Source organism: Lutra lutra, chromosome 6 (assembly GCF_902655055.1).
Source record: "Lutra lutra chromosome 6, mLutLut1.2, whole genome shotgun sequence".
NCBI classification, from domain to species: domain Eukaryota; kingdom Metazoa; phylum Chordata; class Mammalia; order Carnivora; family Mustelidae; genus Lutra; species Lutra lutra.
Window position 1 is genome coordinate 38968887 of NC_062283.1, and position 26079 is coordinate 38994965.

General features: G+C 35.5%; 1 protein-coding gene across 6 annotated transcripts in view; it reads left to right on the forward strand.

Annotated features, from left to right (window-relative positions):
• The window catches only part of LOC125101904 (putative uncharacterized protein encoded by LINC00472), a 91938-nt gene that overhangs the window by 34686 nt on the left and 31173 nt on the right, over positions 1 to 26079 (forward strand). For 2 of the 6 annotated variants that reach the window (XR_007127965.1, XR_007127964.1), the window contains exon 3: positions 16247 to 18839. Coding sequence is in view for 4 of the 6 variants with exons in the window: in XM_047732470.1 (XP_047588426.1) it covers positions 16247 to 16333 (87 nt within the window). In the remaining 2 variants the exon portion in view is untranslated. Of the gene's footprint in view, positions 1 to 16246; positions 18991 to 26079 lie in introns of those variants that run through there. The other 4 variants (XM_047732471.1, XM_047732468.1, XM_047732469.1 and 1 more) reach the window with 3 other exon arrangements.

Here is a 26079-nt window from a genome sequence, read left to right on the forward strand (position 1 = left end):
CACCTGTTGATGGACATCTGGGCTCTTTCCATCTTTTGGCTATTGTGGAGTGTCTCCTATTTTTGTTTACAGATGCAGACACACGGTACATTGAAAGTAGTGTCATGCTTTTTAAAAATATTATATTATACTTAAATATATTAATCACTTACATGACTATATCATGATATACCACATTATACCAAATTACTGTACTGTTAAAATTGTTTTCATTTTGATGACAAATATTTCCATCTATTTTTTTATTCTATCCCTTTATTTTTTATGGTAAGTTAAGCAATATTACCAAGTCAAAGGCAGATTTTTTAGCTACACATAAATATAACAGATTTGCTGCAGCCATGCCTTTGTGGTGTTTATGTTTAAATGTTGCTAATTTAGCAGTTGCAACATGCTGATACCAAAAATTCATTTACTTGAATTTTTTAATTACAAAAAAGCAGTGCTCTTTGTATGTTATTATTTGTATTTATTCTTTTGGGAGTTACATATTCATATCTGTGGAAGCAAGCATTTTTTTACTTCATTATTGTATATTGAAACATTGATAGTCAAGGAAAAATAATGATATTGCACAATCCCCAGAGAATTAACTTGAAATTTTATATAGTATCCCATGAAGTTATAAGAGCCTATAAAGTATCCAGATAAATCTGATCCTCTTGTACTTTTCTAGTAGCAATAGATAGTAATATGAAGATTTTAGAACAAGAATATATTTCCATTCTTTCATACTTTCTCTGTTTAGGGTGTGCATATTTACACAGATGCTGAGAGAAGTAAACCTGAGTTTAGATCTTAACTCCTGCATGGTTTTGAGCAAGTTTAAGCCTCAATTCCCTCATCTATGTGGGTTTATTTACAACATTACAGTAATTAGCATTTGGCATGGGGCTTGGAACATGAAAAGCACTAAAAAATGTTAGTAATTATTATTAAAATCTGATCAGTCTTAATAACCCAGAACTGTTACGTGCTTTATTCAGGTAATTCAGTGGAATTAATTTTATTCAATGCATTTTCCTTTTCTGATTAGGGAATTTATAATATTCAATGTTAACAGTTATTGATGGCATTAGTTTCAAACATACTGTACCAGATGTATTTCCTGAAGCAAAGTGAAAGCGTGCTCTCTTCATCATGAGGTGCGGTCTTGCCTCTGCCTGTTCACATGAACGAATTGCTCAGCAGTTAGTATAATGTGTAAACATGAGGGTTGCCTATTTTGACTTCATAACCTAAAAGGCAACACCATGACAGGAATAGAGACAGTTTCTTTGTCTTTCATAAGTTGACAATGAATAAATCATAACAGACTTCATTTAATAAGAAACAAACTGTTATAATGGGAAATAAGCTAAAGAGATTAAAGTTTAAGCAAAAGGAAATAGAGGAGCCATAGTTGGACCACAGGTTGAGCAGTAATAAAAAAAAATTCAGGCATCCTGCTCTATAGTAGGAGTATAAGCTTTAATATCAGGCAGACCCAAATCTGAACTTCTCCATCATTTACCAGCTCTGTGACTCTGGATATCCTCACTGAATCTCAGAAGAAGGAAAAAAAAGCTTTCTCACTTAAGAACACTATTTGTGGCCCAGTAGGCATATAGTAAATACTTCTTTTCTTCTTATCTTCCTCTATTATTCACAAAGGTAATGTGAAATACTCCCAGCCAAAAAATTTTTTAAAACTGGCAGTGACTCCTTCAACATCTTCATCTAGCAGAATATAAGAGAACTGGAGTTATTAAATTTGGAAGCCCATTAATAGAAATGAATTTTCTTCTTTTCTCACATAGGCATTTCTAATATTAGCATATACATTTCCTTCTAAGCATGTCTTAACTGCATCCCACAAATTTTGGTGTTGTGTTTTCATTTTCATTCAGTTCAAAATACTTTCTTACTCCCCTTGTAATTTATTTTACGACTCATGGGTTCTTTACACATATGTTATATAATGTCCAAATATTTGGGGATTATATAGATACCTTTTTATTATTTTAACTTATTTGCCAAGAAAATCTTCTGTATAAATCCAGTCCTTTTAACTGTATTGAGATTTGTCTTATGGTTGAACACATAATTTATTTTGATTAATGTTCTGTGTGTACTTGAGCAGAATATGTGTTCTGCTGTTGTTTGGTGGAGTGCTCTAAAAATATCAGTGCAACCAATCTGTTTCATAGTTTTGTATAGCTCTGTCATTACTGATTTTCTGTCTATGTGTTCTCTTCATTACTGAAAGAAGCATATTTAAGTCATCAACTTAACTATAATAGTAATTGCTTATTTTTCCTTTGAAGTCTGATAGTTTTTTTGCTTCATGTATTTTTTAGCTCTATCATTGGACACATATATACTGAAAATTGTTATAAATCCCTGCTATATTGACTCTTTTGTCAATATGAAATGTTTTTGACTCTCATAATACTTCTTTAAGTCTATTTTACCTGTTTCTGATATGCCACTGAAGTTTACTTACGCATACTGTATATCTTCCCAAACTTTTACTTTTCAACTTATTATTATTATTATTATTATTATTATTATTATTATTTTTAATTTAAAGTGTTCCCTTACAGATAGCATATAGTTGAGTCTGGCTTTTTTATACAGCTTGTCCCAAGAATGTATACCTTTGATTGGAATATTTAGTTCATTTACATTTAATGTAACTAGTGATATAGTTGAATTTAGGTATGCCCCTTTGCTATTTGTTTTCCATTTGTGTCATGTATTTCTTGTTCCTTTCCTACCTTCTTTCATGTTAAACAAACATTTTCTAGTGTATCTTTTTAATTCTGTTGACTTTTTATAGCCATAGTTCTTTGCATTATTCTTCTAATGGTTACTATAGTGATTACAGTATGCTTCTTTATCATGACCAACTTAAAATTATTATTGAATTCATTTTGGGTATATATATGTGTATATATACACACATATATATATATCTCCTACAACTGTATAGTTTCATTTACCTCCCCTCCATCTTTTGTGCTATTATTGCCATATATATTACAGCTATGTATTTTAAAACCCAAAATATAGTGTTATACCTTTTGCTTTAAGCAGTCTTATATCTTTAAGAAATGAAGGGCTGAAAAGAATAAAAGTGATGTTAAAATATCTGGGTAGTTATTAAAATGAATTATGTCTCTAAAATCCTATAACTCATAATTTTGTCACTTATGAGAATTTCCAACTGTTATTTTTTTTTTGTTACTTTAAGATGCATACCAAATATCCAGTAAAGAATAAGAACAGTCAACTAGATTCACTTGTTCTCTGATAAAATCTTCGTCAAATGATACATCATTATTATCATGGTCTTCAGGTTTGCCTCCCAAAAGGCAAAACTGAAAATACAAAATCCTTGACCTCCAAAGATCTACTTACTGCATTTTAAATCATTTAGCATTCATTGTCATTAATTATAAGTTTTTTTTTTTTAATGAAGGCTTGTGGTGATCCATTTATTCAGAATTTAGTAACTGTAGTTTAGTAACTATGATAATATAAATAAACGATATGGAAAACCTTGTAAGATAGTATTTGCTTGTAATGTACATTTCTTCCCAGCTGAATGGAGGAATGAGCAACATTGCTTTTAGGTTACAGTGACACCTGGTGGTACTGTTTTTTTAGAATATTTTCTGATTTGATCTGTTTTGTCTGGAACTTTTTTAAAGTAATGATTTTTATCAGCTAGGATGTGCCTTAAGAGGCTCTCCCTTCCCAGCCCTACATTGTTTTCTGTGGCAGGGATACTTGAGCCCGAAGCCCCACTGACAAGAGCAGCTAGTATCCCTTACATTCCCACACTGGGCTGAAGAAAGAGATCCATGCCCTTATACAGGAGAAAACTAATTAAGGAAGAAAGGATAGACATTGTTGCATGCTAAACATGAAATATTGAGACTACTATTAAGATTAATAACATGTCATGAAGTGTTATTTTATCATTCTATACATGGAAAAGCTGAGGCTCAGAGAGAGTTCTAGAGAGTACCCAAAGCTACAGTTAATTAATTTGATTAAATCTTTAAAGAGACCAGAACTCCAGTTGAACCCTATGTAATTTTTTTAGAGAATTTAAATTTTAATTTAAAATTAAATCTGTATATACATAGATTTTACAGGTATATACAGACATAATTTCATATATATGTATAATATATATTATTTAGATAGAACTATGAGTACATTCTTTTTAAAAAAAAAATTTATTGCCAATAAAGTTGAAATTTTCTTTGATACCTAGCCCTAGTTCCCTCCTCCTTTCCCCAGATATCACTACTGCTATCGTTTTAAGTGTAGCTTTCCTAAAACACCCCCCCGCACATACATACAGGCAGTTTGTTTTAAAAATAGGGATGGATTATGTATTTTGTACATAAAAAAATAGCATCTGGCCAGAGTAACTGTATGTTGGCAAACCTCTTCAGTGGAGAGAGAAACCTCATCAAAATACGAACTCATGCCACTAAGTAATATAATATTTTGATACTTTACAGCACTAACTGTTACTTCTAAAGTTAATCAGATGTCTGTAGTAAATACTTAGGATTTAACTAAAATCTTGGCAGGCCCACCATTTGAGTTTTATAATGAATGTTAGTGTGGCAACACTGCCAAAACACCTTCTCTTTTGTCAGTGTGACACTCCCATCATTATGGCTGGAGCCAAAATTAGCAGACTTTTAAACACAGGAATGATAATTATTTATCATGGCTGAAGTTGTCAGAATAATATGTAATTTATAACATTGCTCACAGAATATACGGGGAGAGGACTCCAAAAATTGCTGTTTAAAAAGTGCTTTTGAACCCAGTTTTTCTACCACTTTCATTGAAAATCCATATTTTTTTTTCTAACCTTTAGCCCCCATAACATTAAAAAAACACACAACTTTGAAACTGCATACTTCATAGGAAGCTAATTGTATTGGTAGGCAGTAAAACATATTAATTCATCCATTTTCTTTTTTCTCTTCTGGGTACAAAAAAAAATGAAATAGTAAGTATAAAGGAAAAAATAACTAGAGAAATTAAGAGCCCCCCAAAATTTTAAGGCAAGTGTAATTGAACAGGTTACATCACACTGACTGTGAATCTGCTCACGGCATTCTACACAAAGATGACACAAATTTTTTTCTATTCCTCACAGCTATAGAAGTTTTTAGATTTTAGAATTAAGCTGCAGTGAAAACCTGAGACAGAATGACTTCCAGCACAGATTCAAAGGACAGCAGTTTGGGGATCGGGGAGGAGAGCTTTTTCTCCAGGATAAATGTGAAAGGTTAATTAAAGAAGGAGTAGATTTTCTCAAAGCAAATGATTGGAAAATAAAACTGTGGAATTTCTGAGTTGGATAAATCTCCAACTCATAAAATCTCAATTTTATGAAGATATTCTGCGCTTCTATTTTAAAGTCACTTTATCATTGATTATTCATGTATTATAGTGGTAGTAACATGGTCTGTACTTGCAGTTTTCCTTTAGGATCTCAGATAAAAACAAAGTAGAGTAAGTTAGAGTAAAGTTACTATACATGAAGGAGGCTCAAAATAGAGTGCATGTCATCACATTTTAATTGTGATTTTCTCATAGTTGTTTCCTGGAAATTTCTATATCGTCCGTTATTCATTGAGGATATGTTTGTCACACTTGGATTTAGTTTCCAGCTGAGAGGGGTGATGGTTTCCTATTAAATTTTCATCTCACAAAATGGGCAAAATGAAAGTAGCATGGGAGGTGAAATCGCAAGTGTATGGCCTGGGTGAGAGAAGAGAGCAGGTGGTAAGTGGCTTGTGGAGATAGGCCCATGGAATAAGATACAAGTGAGCATCCTCACCAGGGAATTTGCAACAGTTTAAAATGCAACAATGGTAGGAGACCTGGTGCCTGGCAAAGAATTAGTAACATTCGTGATCAGGCAAGGCATGCATAGCAGGAAAATCCTGAGTACACAAGATAAGTCAAGCTTCAAAAGTGGTCACAGTGGTTTTTCTCCAGTCATTCATGGTACTATGAAGCTGCTACATTTTAACTTAAAAACAGATATGGAGAAGGCCAGTGTGTATCCTGAAAGCTAATGGGCACTATTGCAGAATATTTCTAAATCAGATAACAGGTAAAAAAGATTTTTTTAAGACAAAAGATATCAAATGTAATGATACATAAGATACACTTGAAATAAATATCTCATTTAACACTCAAAGTGACCAAATTACTGTTTTATCAGAGGTTGGTTTTATGTAACTAAAATGTGTATGAAATCAGAAGCCCTGGGGCGCCTGGGCAGCTCAGTGGGTTAAAGCCTCTGCCTTTGGCTCAGATCATGATCCCAGGGTCCTGGGATCGAGCCCCACATCGGGTTCTCTGCTCAGCAGAGAGCCTGCTTCCCTCTCTCTCTCTCTCTGCCTGCCTCTCTGCCTACTTGTGATCTCTGTCTAATAAATAAATAAAATCTTAAAAAAAAAAAAGAAATCAGAAGCCCTGCTTGATGAAAGTAGATTTCTTGCTACAACAGGAACTTCTCTGATTTGTCTTTCAGTGGTTAAAATAATCATTTTATGTAACTAAAATTATTTTAATGACTGTATTTAGTTAGGGTGTGGTTCTTCTCAGTGAGAACATTTTAAACTCTTAAATGATTATTCAATAGTCAGAACCAACTATTAGGGTCATTTCCTTTCTTTCTTGTCCATTTATAAACTGTTTACATGCACTTCTCTGCACTGTTTGTACCCTGATTTTTCTTCATTTGGAATCCATCACAAAAAAATTAAAACAAATCATACTGCCATCAAGCAAAGTTAACTTTCCAAAAGTTTGGAAACCTTTTGGTTTCCAAAGCTTTGCTGCCATTTAACGAAAGATTGCTTATGATGCAGTAGTTTCTCTTCTTAGCCACAAGTTCCTTGGAAAAGTAAAGCAGCCTAATGTTGAATTATTTGGGAGTTTAAAAACACACGTTCAAGAATTGGTTAAGTACTCATTATAACCTGGTACCATACATTTACTCATCAATTCATTCATCAAACATTTACCGGGAACCTCCTGTAGTGCCAAACAAACTTGGCTACAGGTTGTAAAAATTTTTTAATTAAATGAAGAGAAATGAAACCTGGTGTTTTAGAGAGAGAGAGATAAGCAGCTAATGCAATAAAGTGTAAGTGCTGTGATAGACGAATATGCAGAGTACCCTGATGGTCAAAGTGGGGGAATGAAGAGTTGCGCCCCAGGTTGGGGGAGGGGCACGGATATTAGGGATGGATGGAGATGGCCAGGGGAGGCTTCCAAAGACAAAATACTGGATTTGGGGTTTGAAGAATGTGTGGGTATTCGCCTCCTGTGGGGGGCAAGTGGAGGCACAGAAGCAGGAGAATAAAGAACAGACTTAGCTGAGTTAGTCCTTCAGAATGTCTTCATCCCTTCAGTTATGACAGACTTAAATATGCCTTGAATGTGAATTCATAAACTTTCCAGCCCAGATCCACCACTAAAGGTACTATTGGTGTTCTTCCGAGCTCTTTCCTTCACTACCTCTCTTTATAGTCATTCCCTCCTGTGTGAAAGGCCTTGTTACCCGAGCCAGACTTCTCCACCCCCTCAAGCGGTCACTGAGGTCTGTTCTTTTTCTAATTTCTTATATTTATTTTCTTTGGGTCCTTACTGCTACTTCCCTCATTAAGACTCTCATGATCTCCTCTATACCATTAATCTTTTTCTTATTTTCCCTACCTCACGTGTGGAATAAACTCCAGAGGACAGGCATGGTCATGCCATTTGCCTGCTTATAATCTTTCACTGGCCTCTGTCGTTTGGAGATAATACCCAAATTTCTTAGCCTGGCATATAAGGACCCTCATCGTCTCCCACTCTGTTCTACCCCTAACCTCACCTCCTTTTGCCCACATGCTTCTTTGGCTCTAACTCTACAGAATTTTTCAAGGTCTCAGCATACATTATCTTTGTCTTTCTTCAGATTAGTGACTGTTCTTTCTGGTACATCTAAAACTACACTATCCCCTTTCCTGCCCACCCATTCCAAAACCCATATTAGCACCATCTCGGCTTAGCCAACCTTATTCAACCTTCAAGACTCAGCCTAGGTTATCAGCCAATTCAGAAGTGTCATTTTGACCCACCGCAACACTTGTCACTCTTACAACAATGGCTTACGTATCTGTCTGGAAGATTAGGCCCTGTTTTTCTTCAGGGAAAGGATGATACCATTCATTTCTCATCACTCAGAATTGAACACATGGTTGATATATGGCAGACACTAACAGATGTTTGATGAATGAATGAACAATGTCCAGTAATAGTTTGAAATTGGGTTTACAGTGTGGTGTGGATGGTTGTTTTGTGATATATTATTGATGTTTTTCTTTTTCACCCAAGTGTTTAGTACATCATAGATCAATAATAACAAATGAAGTCCAGGAACCACTTGAATAAATCATTTTTGTATAAGAACTTGAGGTATTGACTAACTCCATTCATATATATGCCTCTAATTACAGATTTACTTCCTTCCAAATATATTCGATCTTTTAAAAATTTCAGCATTTTCTTAGCAATTTACAATGCACCATTTTATGCATATAACCTGTGTCCTAGCATATTTACATTTTCTCATTTGATTGAGCTTATGACTCTGTAACCTGTAATTAAAATAACTTTCAGTAATTACACTGATGGATGGTTTTCTTGTCTGCAAGCACAGTTCAGCCATTGTTCTCAGTTACATGCAGGAGTGAGCTGGAACAAAGTTGTAGAGCTCAGAGAGTGAGAGATGCTGGATTTCACATCTTCCCACATACAGAAAGGAAAGGGGTGCCATTTAAGGGGTGGGTGAATCTTTTGAGACCATTTTGGGAAATCGTAAAATATTGAATATCTGACATTAACAGAATCCATGAGTGGGCAAGGCCAAAGCTGTAGACCCCAGGAAAGTCCTAGGTTGTGCAGAGCAGGAAGACAAAAACTCAGCAGGCGGCAAGAAAATAGTGTCATGTGGCCTCCTCACCCACCTTCTAGCCCCAGTCCTAAAAGAGCCATAATTTACTTCCAAGTATACTTTTCGGATCTTTTCCTGTAACACATTATGGTATCTTGAAATGATGCTGGGTTTCCTGAGGCTTGTGCTGCTGACCGCCAACCCCACCCTGAGCGACAGATACTGTAAACATCCTACACTCTCAGCTGTGGAAGTAAGAAAGCTGGGAGAAGGCTGTTTACTCTCTCTGCCTTGGAAATCAACTACAGAGAAATGGATTTGGAGTATTTTTATATGTGTCTTTTAATTAATCCTATCCAGTATTTATTTATGAGGTCAACTCTCGAAGGGGAAAAAAAAAAGTGCATTGACTGAGTCATACTAACAAATATAAAATAATTTGTCCAATCAATTATCCTTAATCTGTCCAACACCGTTTAGGGGGAAAAAAAATGCCAGCTACCCAAGAGATGAAAGTTCTGGTGACCCATATGAGGCAGAGGCTACATTTCGTGAGTTGCTCTAACCCGGTCTGTAAAAGTAACAATCCATTAAGTGCGTGCACATTAGGCTGAACAATTCTCCATCAACCTGCATAGCATTCTATCCTGAGTTTAGTTGTTTTTGAAGCAGAAGTTCTGGTGTCCTGGGACTTGGTATTTTGTCAAGGGTCAGATGCAGTCTAGCGACCCAGGCTTAGAGTAGTAATGATGAGCAATATGAATAAAGCCTATTTAAAGCTAGAATTTGGTTAGTAACACATCTTGAGGAAAAATAGGATGGCAGGGGAGATGCAAGACAATATTAAGAAAAATCTACACAAACTAATTCTTAGGTTAAGCCTTAACCAGAAAAACCACGACTCTTCATTTTTTTTCTTCTATGTAAATATTTTAAATCAAAGATTTATTGAACTTGGCTTAATTATTGTCAAGATTATTGAACTTGACAAAATCTGTTTTTTTTCCTAATCTATATGAAATGAGTCTTCTTCTCATAGAACGTATTTATATAATAAGGTATATTCTAATATAGGAAGCACTTAAAAAGGTAAAAAAACTAACTTAGTGTTTGTTTTGAGTATTAAATCTGGACACAATTATTTGAAGATACTGTCTTGGTATATCAACATATGCCAGTCATTTAAGCCAAGAGACACTCTACTGCTTTAAAAGTATTAGAGGAACTTTTCATTTCTTCTCCTTGCCAAGTGCAGGATATAAGACAATAGGGGCAATTGTTTCATGTGAGTATCAAAAAAAAAAGTGTATAAATACAATTACCTTAGCATGTGATTCCAAGGAAGTATTTGAACAAGCTGGCCCTGCAGCAGTGGCAGACATTGAGGAACTCCTTGTTGAGCAGCTCCAGCTTGGTTGAGACATTAACCCTTTTAGATTTTGCCTGCAGGCTTGAGGAGGACCACATTGAGACAATGCTCCACAGTCTTCTCAAAGAAGTCATTATCATGGATGTTTCAAATTTTACTTTGGCTAGGAGAAACAGATTATATGGTAAATGCAAAGGCAGCTCAGAGTAGGAGAGGAATGACCCATGTAGTGTTTCGTAGCATTTTGGTTACTTTGCCTAAATGAAAAGTGGAAACCTTCAAATATTCAGATATAAGTTGATGTTGTCTTTTAGTCATGAATGTAGCTGTTTCACATTTACTGAAATTTGTGCTGATAGTTATTCCATCAGCCAACGTATATTCATTGATCACTTTTTGTGTGCCAGTTTTAGCCATTGGGGATACAGCAGTGAACAGAAAGAAACTCCTTACTCTCATGAACCTACAAATAAATATATAACATGTCAGGATATAAGCATCTTCTTTATTCTGTGTATCTAAAATATTCACTTTATTCAGTGGTATCATCTTTTTCAGTCCTTCAAAGCTAAATATATTAAATATTCTAGAAAATTTATTTCATTGTCTATGAAAAACCTCTGGATATAAATCTATATAATATTGTTAGCCTTTACACTTAACATTATTCTTCCAGTATGTTCTCATTGTTACTACGCTATTTTGTGACATAGGTAAGTAGTATTAATAAACATGCTTGAGAGGTCACTGTTATTTATATACATTTACTGAGAAGATATTGCTAAGCAGTTATATAATAGAAGGCAATATAAGGGTTAAATGTATATGTGTTCATACATATATATATGTGTGTATATATATCTATACAGAGTAAGATCCAAGTTAATAAAATTTGCTTGTCCTACATACAATGATAATTTGAATATATAGATATGCCTATAAATATGTTCCAGTATAATGCAATATATTATATATTTTCAAATTATGATAAATTGTACAAGTGATTTTATCAACTTAGACCTTACTTTGGCCAAATATATAGTTCTCCAGATACTGATAAGTATGACTTATCTTTCCACTTTATCTGTATATTTGTTGTTCACTAAGCAAATGCTATAAATATTTTAAAGCACAACCTTACTCTAAATGTAAACTTCTATTTATATTTGAAAAAAACCTAAGCTTTAACTGACAATTCTTTGCAAGCCTAATTGTGTCAAAAAAACTCAACAGAAATAAGTCTAATATATATTGTATTATATTATGAATTCATAGTCTTCTTGTCCTTATTTGTTTAAATTAGTATGTCTTTATAATATAAATTTTTTCTGCCTAGTGGTGATCTATTTCTATAAAATTCTCTTGCTTAGATTTCTCTGGATCTAAATCTCTTTTTCCCTTTTAAAACTGTTGAGAGCAAGTTATCAATCACAACAGTGGTTCTTGGGTGTTACTTCTGTTAACTCTATCATTGAAAAGTTATGTGGATAATATGTAAAAATTTGTTTTATTTCTTAAATCAGCAACAGACAAAAGTGAAATTTAAAAAATACTGTTTATAGTAACAACAAAAGCTTAAATACCCCAAGGAAAAAATCTAACAAAAGACATGTAAGACCTTTACACTGGGAAATTAGTATTAATGGAAGAACTTAAAGAAGACTTGAATAAAATGGAATGACATAACGTGGCCATGGAGAACAGGCCAAATTGTTTAGTGGCTAATTCTTTCCAGGTTGATCAAGTACATTCAGTAAGGTCCCAAACAAAATTTGAGCATGTGTGTGTGTGTGTGTGTGGTGTTTGGAAATTGAGAAATTCTAAAAACATACAATTTAATGGCAAAAGAGTAACTAACACAGTCTTGAAGAAGACAGAGAAATTACCCAACTATATATCAAGATCCATTATAAAGTCATAGAAACTATAATAGTGTACTATTTGTGTAGCAACAAACATACAGACAATGAATGGGAAAACAGAAGAGAGACACTATTACGAGAAAGATGATACTGAGTATATTAGGGAAAGTTTGGCTTTTTCAATAAACAGAACTGGGTTAATTTAATACCTTTATTAAAGACAATTAATTTTAACCTCTACCTCACACTATGCACACAAAAAATTCCACACAGATTGTAGATCTCAACATGAAAGGTAAAACAATTAAGCTTCTAGGAAAAAAAAGAACATATTTGTGTTCTTTTGGGCAAAATTCTTTTTAAAAAATCACAAGACAATACTAGTGGAAAGAAAAAAATACAATTTGGAAAATAATAACAAGAATTTCTCTTCATCAGGACACCTGGGTGGCTCAGTTGGTTAAGTATCTGCCTTCAGCTCAGGTTGTGATCCCAGAGTCCTGGGATCGAGTTCCACCTTGAGCTCCTTGCTCACTGGGATTCTGTTTCTCCCTCTGCCAGCTGCTCCCTCTGCTTATGTTCTCTCTCTCTCTATCTGACAAAATCTTTTTAAAATTTTTTCATCAAAAATCATTAAGGAAATGAAAAGATAATATATTTACAACAAATATACCAAACAACTTGCACCCAGAATAAATAAAGAATTCCTGCAAATTAATAACACACACAACCCACTCAAAAAATGGGCTAAGACTTGAACAAAAAGAATATGCAAATGACCAATTAACATAAAAAGTTGCTCAGCCTCATTAGTTATCAAGTAAATGCAAATTGGAATCACAGCTCAGTGCCAAAATGCAACTACTAAAATGGGTAAATTAAAAAGAAAAAAAAAATGTTGGCAAGATAATGGAGCAACACTGCAGATGGAAGCATTTGTTGGGACAACCACTTCAGAAAACTGTTTAGTGGTATCTGCTGCAGCTGAATATATCCATATTCTATGTCCCAGCTCTTGTTTTCTACCCCACAGAAATTTGTAGAATGTTCTCAAAAGAAATAACTAAGAATGTTCATAGCAGTATTATTTGTAAGAGCCCCAACTTGGGAACTACACAAATGCCCATCAATGGTAGGATTTATAAATTGTGGTATATTCATACAACTGAATACCAGAGCACTGAGCATGAACAATTTACAAGTCACATGAAATTATCAGTGAATTTCACAAACATAAAGTTGAATGAAATAGCGGGACACAAAAGAGGACATAGTTTATATTTCTATTTATAAAAATCTCAAACACAGGCAAATCTAATCTGTATGTATGGGGCGCCTGGGTGGCTCAGTGGGTTAAAGCCTCTGCCTTCAGCTCAGGTCATGATCCCAGGGTCCTGGGATCGAGCCCCACATCGGCTCTCTGCTCGGCAGGGAGCCTGCTTCCCCCTCTCTCTCTGCCTGTCTCTCTGCCTACTTGTGATCTCTGTCTGTCAAATAAATAAATAAAATCTTTAAAATAAAATTTTAAAAAAATCTAATCTGTATGTATGGTGATAAAAGTCAGAATATCGTTACACCTTGCAGAGTGGGAAACCAGTGATTGTCCATGGGCATGAGGGACAGGATGTCTGGGATGCTGGCAATATGTTGGTCTAAGTCCTCAAGTGTGTCACTACCTGAAATGTCTTCAAGCTGGAATTTATTTTTGCCCTTTTCTGATTGTATATTTTTCTTTAATAGAAAGTATTTTAGGGGCGCCTGGGTGGCTTAGTGGGTTAAGCCTCTGCCTTCAGCTCAGGTCACAATCTCAGGGTCCTGGGATCGAGTCCCACATCAGGCTCTCTGCTCAGTGGGGAGCCTGCTTCCCCCCCTTTCTCTGCCTGCCTCTCTGCCTACTTGTGATCTCTCTCAGTCAAATAAATAAATAAAATCTTGGGGGGGGGGAGAAAGTATTTTAAATTAAAAAAATTAAATCATCTGATCTTGAATTAAACACGTAGAACTTTTAATTCAAGCATTAACTAAGAGAAATTCTTTCTCCCAGAGTATCTTTCTCTCAAAACATAGTAACAGCGCACATCTTGAAAAACATTCTCTGAAACTGGCACAAACTGCTCAACATCCATAAGTTCACGTAGCAAATTGACTTTTAAGCAAACATCCTCTTTCCTTCAAGACGCTGTCCTATTTCACAGAACACCATTCTTCTCAAAATCTCACTGTACCAATTCCATCAAGTCACCAAGTTACTGAAAGATCAGAGGGAAATGGCAAATGATGGGTGGCACTCAGCTACTGCCATGCATTCCATTGTTCAGTTCCACGTTTCGGGGAAGTTCAAGGCATCGAAGGGTTAACTGACTAACACAGGATTCGGTAGGTGTCAGTAGCCACTGAGATCTGCTTGACTCTGTGAGGCCTCAAAGTATTTCCAAAACCAGGTGATCCAGGATCAGTTTAGAAATACACAAGCCTGGGGCGCCTGGGTGGCTCAGTGGGTTAAAGCCTCTGCCTTCAGCTCAGGTCATGATCCCAGGGTCCTGGGATCGAGCCCCGCATCGGGCTCTCTGCTCAGCGGGGAGCCTGCTTCCTTCTCTCTCTCTCTCTCTCTCTCTCTCTCTCTCTGCTTAAAAAAAAAAAAAGAAATACATAAGCCCTCTCCCAGTCAGGGTCAAATACACAGATTGTAAATTTAGCATTCTTATTTTTTAGCTTTAGAATGGTTATTGTGATTGAATTTTTGTCTTTCCTGTGAACAAAAGATTGTTTTGTGGTGGTTAAAATTGTCTTTTAAAATTTATTTTTTAAGAAAAGACCTCAACTTCAAACACTAGTTTGAGGATGTTTTTATATTCCTCCAAAACTAAGAAACCTTGACTCCTTCACACATCAAATCACATGTGCTAATGAGCTCCACTTAATGATTCTCATCTGGGAACAGGGCAGCCCCATGAGGGTGTTTGGAAATGGGTGTCGGCATTTTTGGTTGTCACAATAACTGGGAAATGACAGTCTTATGAGGCTTGGAACAGTCCCAAACAACAAAAACTAATGTTGACTAAAGTAATAGTATACCTATCCATCCAAAATAAATTTACACATTCTTAAAGATAATTTACTTTTGAATGTTACGTTTGAATGATGCACACCTTAGAGTCTCAGGTTTGACACACCTCTGTAGTGTACTACCTGGGAGCCTGTAGGTCTGAAAGAGAGAAATATGATGATCTGGATCATCTTAAAAATAACCATAATTAAAGCATAAAAGATTGCCTCCAGACTGGCTAGAAAAATACCCTATGATCTTAGAGTGACTGCCAAACATTCTGTAATGTTGAGTTCATCAAAAGCTTTGTCACCAAAAAGCCAAGTATGGCCTTAAAGTGCTGCTTTTTTGACTCAAAGAGAAAAATGCATCCTATTTTAACCTCCAAGTCTCATAGGGTAAAACAGTTACTTCTGCAGTTTGGTAATGCCCATTACTTGAGAATCTGCCAACTTCCAAGACTTTACAATTCAGTCACTTGGAAGGTTTGGCATTTCTGGATGGACTAAATGCTTTAAACACCTGGACTTAGACATTCCAAAAAAAAAAAAAAAAGGCAACATGTCTTTAAAACCACCTCTGAATTTTAAAATAGTCTGGTTTTAGTGTTGCTGCTAGCCGGGTCATGTGAGTGTGCTGCAGAGGCCAACTCTCCACCTTCCTTCCTGTGCCTCTGATTAGACATTGTTCGTACAGAGCCGTCACTGCAGTTTGGCTGTGCCATTTCCATCTCGTCCCACTCCACAAATATTCACTCATCTCCAGAATAAGACAGCGCAGCGATGGCCCTGCACAAAAGTGGCAAACAACTAAGATGTCTCCATTAGTTTTGTGGGGACCACCCTGCTGCCCTTGCTCCAAATCTGTGCTTCAGTGAAACTTTCTAAGTTCTACATAATCCATTCCAGCTCAGTATCAGTGGAATCTGATTCAATTTTTACTGACCTTTTTTTTTTTTTTTTTTTTTTTTTTTTTTTTTTTTTTTTATTTCACAAGTATCAGTAAGATGGTGCTGGGCAACAGCAAGCGTGGCTTCAATTCAGGTAATAGTAATTGTCATGATAACTACTAATCATCACTAAAGATTCTCTGTGTTCTGGAAGCCACACTAGGGGCCAAAATTAAATACATGGTGTCTTTATTATGCACCAGGCACTATTTTAAACACTTTGCTTGTATTAGCTGATTTACCTCACAAATAATAGGCAGGCATATTGTTTTTCAAATGAGGACTCTGAAGTGACAGAAATTAAGAAAAGTACCCAAAGTTGCACTAACAAGCCTTAGAGCTGAGATCCCAACCTGGGGCTTAGGTGCCGGAGATCTGCTTCTACATATTACATGATAGGCACAAGTACCTTCTAGGTTAGATAGGTCAGTTTTTCCAGGGGAGGAAACTGAAGTTGATTGTTGAGGAGATGTGGGGTTGTTTATAAATTTCCAGTTCTCTCCTTCTGACACATGAGAAGTGTGCACTTTTCCATATCTTCTGAGTTTAGGGGTGACTTTCTTTGGTCAATGAAATGGGAACAGAAGCACTGGGGAACCATCAAGGGCCTCTATACAATTTGCCATGTTTCTTTCTCCTGTGTTGGTGAAATGCTTGTCAAAATGGAGTCTTTGTTATGTGGATCCTTGAGTGACTATGCTAGACAGTGGCCCTCTGCTGGACCAGCATTGGACATAAAAAGGAAATTTTTATTTCTTCTGGTAAACTCCTGAGATTCAGGTTGAGGATTGAGGAGGAGATTATTTGTAACCATAACCTGATCTAGCCGAAACTTAATAATTTGCCTAAATAACTTGCTCAAACTCCTATAGTTTATTTGTGCTAGATATATGTCTTGAATCCAGGACTCTCTGACACAATAGGTCATTTTTTTTTTCATTTATTATCTCTCTTGATATTGCATGACCTGCAGGAAACTAAACTTAGTTTCTTTTTTGCCTTTTAGTTTTATGATAGTAATGAAAGTGCTTAAAAAGTATAATCTGATATTTACGGTTAATCTAAGATTGATAGTATGTAGAAGAAAAGTTCCTCTCATTCTTTGGTCCATGTATTTGGTCTGGAATTTAATATCATGATCTGATGGCCTCTTTTCTGCGTTCCTTAATTCTGAGATTCACACTGTGGCAACAGACTGTTAACAATAATGGTAGGTAAAGAAAGCTAATTTGTCCTGAGTCTTACTCAAATTCCTGACAGTGCTTATAGTTTTTATAGTGCAAGTTGGTACATGCCTTCACCTTTTTTTAGGTTAACTGTCCCTAAGATACTATGACTCTATAAAGTCACCCCAACATCCAGGTATACATTGCTTTATCTGTTTATGGAATCACTAAACTGTCCAGGTTCTCATGATTAAATTCAGAGTTGTGGAGATTTCCAAATCCACCTGCTGAGTACACTAAACAACTTAGCTGTGTAGCACTGACTACCATGGCAATGAACATGAGAGATTCTGAAGCTCTTTCCTGAGGATTATGCTCCTGCAACCTAAGTAAACAGAAGATCCTAAGGACCCTACCTTTTGCATTTTTTGGATTATTAGAATGACTAAAGCCATGCCAGTAGTAGGTGTTCATGCAGGATGAAAAAGACAAAGAGGAAGCTTTCTTCCCTAAACTAGGAATTACCTTTTTAGAGACTTGTGGTTTTCTCTATTGCTTGCTGCAAATTACCATTAGGCCACTTTAACTCTGTAAGGTTACTTTATTCATTTAATCACAAAATTCCTATCCCTTCATTCAATAGCTTTTTTGAACTATTTTAAGTTTGTTTCTAATCCTGCCTCAATATAGAAATGATTAGAGGTAATTGCTGTGCCTGTGTTTCACTCAGTGAATAGCTGTTGAATGATACTGAGCTAACTCATAGAATGATCTATGTGATGGATAGATTGTATAGCTGTTTTCTAACTCTTTATTTTGAAATAACTATAGATTTTTAGGAAGCTGCAAAAATAATATGAGGGAGTGAGCCTATATACTTTTCACCCAATTTCCCTCAATAGTTACATCTTACAAAGTTATGGTACCCTATCAAGGCTAGAAAACAATGTATATGTTCTCTACCATTTTATTACACATAGAGATTCATGTCACCACCAGCACAATTAACACACAGACTATTCCATCACTACAAAGATCTCACTCTTTCCTCCTCCTCCCCTAATTCCTGACAACCACTAATCTGTTCATCCTTATAATTTTGTCATTTCCAAAACATTCTATAAAGTATTATTTTTTAAAGACATGGATATCTTTAAAGTTATTTCTCATGTGTTAATTAAAGCATTCAAAACCTGGAAGATCTCAAACATATCAAGATTTTCATTCATAGGAAACAATGATGGTTATCATACAAATTTGTTTTGGGATACCATTTTCAATCATTTTTTGTGTAATCTACATATATATTAATTTTTAATTATTTTAGAGGGTAAAGACTTTCTTGATAACTTGAACAGCATTTTCTGTTGATAATAGCAACTGGCAAATAAAGGCTGGATGAAATGACATGGCTGGTCAAAGTGTGGCTCTTCCAGTCTGCTCTGGGTTTGGTCTAAGACCTCTTTAATTATGGTAAGCCTTTGGGTTGCTTCATTCTGGAAGTGGGAATTTGATATAAATCCAAATGTGACAAACTTTCACTAAAAAAAAACTTTGACCTTCCATTTAGAACAAGATGGTCATTCACTGTATTAAGCTTACATGGATATATATTATGTAGGAGAATTTTTTTTTTAATTTTTTTATTTTTTCAGCATAACAATATTCATTATTTTTGCAGCACACCCAGTGCTCCATGCAATCCGTGCCCTCTACAATACCCACCACCTGGTGCCCCCAACCTCCCACCCCCCACCCCTTCAAAATTCTCAGATCGTTTTTCAGAGTCCGTAGTCTCTCATGGTTCACCTCCCCTTCCAATTTCCCTCAACTCCCTTCTCCTCTCCAACTCCCCTTGTCCTCCATGCTATTTGTTATGCTCCACAAATAAGTGAAACCATATGATAATTGACTCTCTCTGCTTGACTTATTTCACTCAGCATAATCTCTTCCAGTCCCGTCCATGTTGCTACAAAACTTGGGTATTCATCCTTTATTTTTTTCTTTCTTTCTTTTTTTTTTTTTTTTTTACAGCTTTATAAACATATATTTTTATCCCCAGGGGTACAGGTCTGCAAATCGCCAGGTTTACACACTTCACAACACTCACCATAGCACATACCCTCCCCAATATCCATAACCCCACCCCCTCTCCCAACCCCCTCCCCCCATCAACCCTCAGTTTGTTTTGTGAGATTAAGAGTCACTTATGGTTTGTCTCCCTCCCAATCCCATCTTGTTTCATTTACTCTTCTCCTACCCCCTCGACCCCCCATGTTGCATCTCCTCTCCCTCATATCAGGGAGATCATATGATAGTTGTCTTTCTCCGATTGACTTATTTCGCTAAGCATGATACCCTCTAGTTCCATCCACGTCGTCACAAATGGCAAGATTTCATTTCTTTTGATGGCTGCATAGTATTCCATTGTGTATATATCCCACATCTTCTTTATCCATTCGTCTGTAGATGGACATCTAGGTTCTTTCCATAGTTTGGCTATTGTAGACATTGCTGCTATAAACATTCAGGTGCACGTGCCCCTTCGGATCACTACGTTTGTATCTTTAGGGTAAATACCCAGCAGTGCAATTGCAGGGTCATAGGGTAGACAGAAGAAAGAGAAATTAAAGAGTCCATCCCATTTACAATTGTACCCAAAACTATAAGATACCTAGGAATAAACCTAACCAAAGAGACTAAGAATCTATACTCAGAAAACTATAAAGTACTCATGAAAGAAATTGAGGAAGACACAAAGAAATGGAAAAATGTTCCATGTTCCTGGATTGGAAGAATAAATATTGTGAAAATGTCTATGCTACCTAAAGCAATCTAAACATTTAATGCAATTCCTATCAAAGTACCATCCATTTTTTTCAAAGAAATGGAACAAATAATCCTAAAATTTATACGGAACCAGAAAAGACCTCGAATAGCCAAAGGAATATGGAAAAAGAAAGCCAAAGTTGGTGGCATCACAATTCCGGACTTCAAGCTCTAGTACAAAGTTGTCATCATCAAGACAGCATGGTACTGGCACAAAAACAGACACATAGATCAATGGAACAGAATAGAGAGCCCAGAAATAGACCCTCAACTCTATGGTCAACTCATCTTCGACAAAGCAGGAAAGAATGTCCAATGGAAAAAAGACAGCCTCTTCAATAAATGGTGTTGGGAAAATTGGACAGCCACAGGCAGAAAAATGAAATTGGATCATTTCCTTACACCACACACGAAAATAGACTCAAAATGGATGAAGGATCTCAATGTGAGAAAGGAATCCATCAAAATCCTCGAGGAGAACACAGGCAGCAACCTCTTCGACGTCAGCCGCAGCAACATCTTCCTAGGAACATCACCAAAGGCAAGGGAAGCAAGGGCAAAAATGAACTATTGGGATTTTATCAAGATCAAAAGCTTTTGCACAGCAAAGGAAACAGTGAACAAAACCAAAAGACAACTGACAGAATGGGAGAAGATATTTGCAAATGACATATCCGATAAAGGGCTAGTGTCCAAAATCTATAAAGAACTTAGCAAACTCAACACCCAAAGAACAAATAATCCAATCAAGAAATGGGCAGAGGACATGAACAGACATTTCTGCAAAGAAGACATCCAGATGGCCAACAGACACATGAAAAAGTGCTCCATATCACTCGGCATCAGGGAAATACAAATCAAAACCACCATGAGATATCACCTCACACCAGTCAGAATAGCTAAAATTAACAAGTCAGGAAATGACAGATGCTGGCGAGGATGCGGAGAAAGGGGAACCCTCCTACACTGTTGGTGGGAATGCAAGCTGGTGCAACCACTCTGGAAAACAGCATGGAGGTTCCTCAAAATGTTGAAAATATGTAGGAGAATTTTTTACAGGAGATGAATTCCTGTAAGATATATTCATTGCTGAATAGACATTTTTCCAAAGAAGACATAAAACGGCCAACAGACACATGAAAAGATGCTCATCACTCTCCATCAAGGAAATGCAAATTAAAGCCACATTGAGATACCACTTTACACTGTCAGAATGGCTAAAATAAAAAAACACAAGAAATGACAAGTGTTGGCAAGGGTGTGGAAAAAAAGGAACCCTCATGCACTGTTGGTGGGAATGCAAACTGGTGCAACCACTGTGGAAAATAGTACGGAGGTTCCTCAAAGAAATAAAAATAGTATTACTGTATGATCCAGTAATTCCACTACTGAGTATTTATACCCAAAGACAATGAAAACACTGATTCAAAAACATAAATACACCGTTTTATTTATTGCAGCATTATTTACTTAGCCAAATTATGGAAGCAACCCAAGTGTCCAACCACTTGGATGGATAAAAGAAATGTGGGAGATATATATATATATATATATATATATATATATATATATATATATATACACATACATACACACACACAATAGAATATTAGTCATAAATAAAGAATGAAATCTTGCCATTTTCAGCAACATGGATGGACCTAGAGGATATGTAATATAGTGAAATAAGGCCATCAGAAAAAGACAAATGCCATATTATTTCACTCATATGTGGAATTTAAGAAACAAAACGGATAAACAAACAGACTTTTAAACACAGAGAACAAACTGGTAGTTGCCAGAGGGAGGGTAGGAGGAGGGGGGTGGGTGTAATAAATAAAAGGGATTAAGAGTACACTTACCTTGATGAGCACTGAGAAATGTATAGAATTATTGAATCAGGGGCGCTTCAGTGGCTCAGTTGGTTAAGTGACTGCCTTTGGCTCAGGTCATGATCCTGGAGTCCCAGGATCAAGTCCCACATCAGGCTCCCCACTCCATGGGGAGACCGCTTCTCCCTCTGACCTTCTCCCTTCTCATGCTCTCTTTTACTGTCTCTCTCAAATAAATAAAATCTTAAAAAAAAAAAGAATTATTGAATCATTACATTGTACACCTGAAACCAATATAAAACTATATGTTGATTACACTTTAATAAAATATATATTCATTGCTATCTTAATAAGAAATTATCTTTTTATGCTCACCTATATAATAATTCCTCCATGTTCAGTGAATAAACCTGTGATAAGGTCACAATCTACTGTAAGGAGCATAGAGGCAACAATTGGTCAATGGAATGTCATCCAGCCTACATAGGAGGAAAAAACCAGTAAGGTAAAATTAAAATGCTAATACATGCTGAAAAGAAGTTACTAGAGAGTGTGTGATGTTATCCACACTGGTGATACTAAAATGAAATAATGGTAACTATTAAAAAGAACGTGTATAAATTTTATTCTTTGATAAGTACACTAAGGTAGGAAGTAGAAAGACAGCAAAAGAATAAAGACTTAGCCTATTGAAAGAAATTGTTTGACCCATTTGTCTGAAATCAAAATTAAAAATCCTGAGTTTTACAAGGTCTTCAAATGTTTAGCTACATTTTCAGGTAGACATGCGTTAATATTAAACAGCTAAAGAAGGGGCACCTGGCTGGCTCAGTCAGTAGAGCATGGGACTCTTGATGTCCAGGTTGTGAGTTCAAGCCCCATTTTGGGCATGGAGCCTACTTAAGAAATAATAATAAAATTTAAAAAAATAATAACAGCTAAAGAAGATGAGTTATATTCTACCCATAACTTGTTAAATATCTTAAAACATACCACTTTAAGGGTCATTAAGTTAGAGGGAAGATTTGAATGGCAACAGGACTCTGTTTCAGTCTGTCCTACACCACATTTTTTAAGTTTACTAAGGTAAAGACATTGTTGGATTTATGATTAATTTTTTTAAAGAAAGCAAGAAGACAGAGTGTCACACTAGATGAATCAAGACCCCAGTAAAATCTCAGCAAGCCAAAAGGAAAGGATGGGCTAGGTTGGAAATAATGAAATTGAATTGAAATTGAATTATGAATTCAAATTCAAATGAAATTGAAATGAAAATGGATTATAAATGTAGAAGTCCAGCCTTGGGGGTCAGACAGCTACCTATACAAGGACTACATGGGGACGTATGCCTTGTCATCAGCAAATGTGGAAAAAGCCTTAGGGCTTCTCCTAACCACTACCTTTGCAACTCATAGAGTGACATGATGGTAAAACAAAACAAAACAAAACTATATATATATATATGTATATATGATATAATGTCCAGAGTCGAAGAACTAATTACCGCATTCTATTTTATACTGGGCAGACCTTCCAAGTAGTTTTGTGTCCATTTCTGTAGCAGTATAAGTAAAGTAAGACATGTCTAAAACAATGTGGACATTTGGTAAAGGAGACTCAAAATTGTATTGTTGAAGACAAGGATCCATTTCTGACTTCCAAGAATAAAGCACTAAAACAAGGATAGAGGTTTAGATTTGAACTTTTTTGACCTCAACCACAAAGTTGGCATAACCTGAACTAAAGTCAAAGACACACAGAAGTAGAATTCAACACAACATAAGAAAAAGCTTTTTAGCCATTTTAGAGAATCCAAAAATTTAAAGGCAATGAGTTCCTTATCACTGGAGACATTAAGCAGAAATTTCGATAGCCACAGTGGGTGTGTGTTATAGCAGTGATCTAAGAAACAGAAATGTTACAGTCTCTTCAACTCTGAGAGTTTATTAAATGTGTATCAACAATTCCCAAGCGTCCCACTCACCAAATTCTTGGGTATCACTTAACTTCTCTGGGCCTCAGTTTCCTCCTATTCAAAGGACCAGAGGTGATAGTACTCACAAAGCTGTTAGAGAGATTAAATGAGGTTGAAGAACAATAGCAGTAGCTTGATTCCAAATCTCCCCCATGACATTCCCAAAATAACCATACAATTAACAAGGAGAAAAAATAAAACTACACAAGACCTGTGACTAAAACACTGTTAGGGAACAGAAAACACTGCAATTTTCAAGTCACTTATGAGGGGAAAAAAAGAAAAAAAATTCTAACAAAGCTTCTAACACCTGCAAACCATCTCAGGAAACTTGTTGCATAGAAAGGTGGGATTAGGGGCCAATAGGATGAGGGGAGACACACACAAAAATGTCACATATACATTGGAATTCGGTGATTCACAGCCCTAGCTACAGGGAAAGGCCTTGAAAGTGTTCAGGGCTTGAAGTAGCAGCCTTAGAGGCAGTGCTTGTGGAGGAAGATTAAATAGAGAAAAGAGACTGTACTCCTTGGATATGAGGTGGGGTGGGGGGAGATAATTAAAGATCTTGCTGAATAAGATTGGTTGATTGTATCAATGTCAATATTATGATTGTGATAATTGTGCTATAAGTTTACAAGATGCTACCAGTAGGAAAAATTGCGAAAAGAGTACATGGGATCTCTCTGTACTATCTTTTATAATTTCATGGTACTCTTCAATTATCTCAAAATTAAAAGTTTTTTATTTGAAAAACTTACTTTATTATGTAAGGTGAAAAAATGGGCAAGATGAAACTATATTGTTTAGAGATTTATATTTAGGTGGTAAAACTAAAGAAAAGAAACTAATTGTCATAAATGTCAGTAGACTGGTTTCCTCTACAATGGGAAGAAGAGGTTGTCACTGGAAAAAAGTGACATGGAGGTGTTTCCTAACTTCATAAATTTTACTCTCTGTATATACTTTCAAATAATTCATTAAGTTCTCCATTTATGTTTAAAAAAAAAAAGTACAAGGAAAGGTACAGACCTCCAGGCCATAGTTTGCAAACCAGTGTTCTAAAACACAAAGAGAACTTTGATATTTACTGTAAAATGCAGTACTAAAACTGATCTGACCACAATGACATAAAACTGGAAAATAAGAATAAAATTTTTTTAAAAAAGGCATCTCACCTGGAAATTAAAGATCTTGCATGAACTAATTCTTAGGTGAAAAGGGAATAAAACAAAATTAATGTATTTATGAAAAAATAACAATAGTAAAAACATTCTGTACCAGAAATTTTGGAATACATTTAAAGCAATGTAAAGAATAATTTGTAAACCTATATTCCAAGACCAATAAAAATGAAAGAATAAAAATAAATGAATTAAATTTCCAACTCAAAACATTCCACAAAGAACAAAAAGAAGGAATTATTAAAGTTAAAATCAGGAAAGAATTCAGTAGAGGAGAGAAAAAGAGTAGGTCAAATTAATCACAATCCTGTTTCCTTAGAAAAATGAACAACAATAGACAAACCACTAGCTTATAAAGAGAAGGAGGGAAAATCACAAATACACAAAAGTAGAAATTACAATTTGGGAGTAATTATGATCCAAAAGAAAAAATTTTTAAGTCATTAATACTACTTTTGCATGCTCTTTTACAAATAAAGTTGAAAACTTAGAAGAAATGGATAATTTCTTAGGCAAATATACTATACCCAAATTGATCCCAGTAGAGATAGAAAACTTAGACCAATTTTTACAAAAACGGGAAAAGATTTCTACCTATTCCACATGATCGCACCAGGTCCAGGTGATCATACAGGAGAATTCTACCAAACCTTTAGAGAGCAGACAATCCTAATGATACATAGATTGTCTCAGACAATAAGAAGTCAAGAAGTCCTTTTATGAAGCCAAGTATAACATTGATACCTAAACCTGATAAAGATAGTACAAAAATTTGTAGACCAATATCATCTATGAGCTGGTATAAAAATTTTTAATAAATACTACTGAACTGACTCTGACAACACATTAAAAAATTAACACACCATAATCAATACGGTTTATACTAAATGTAA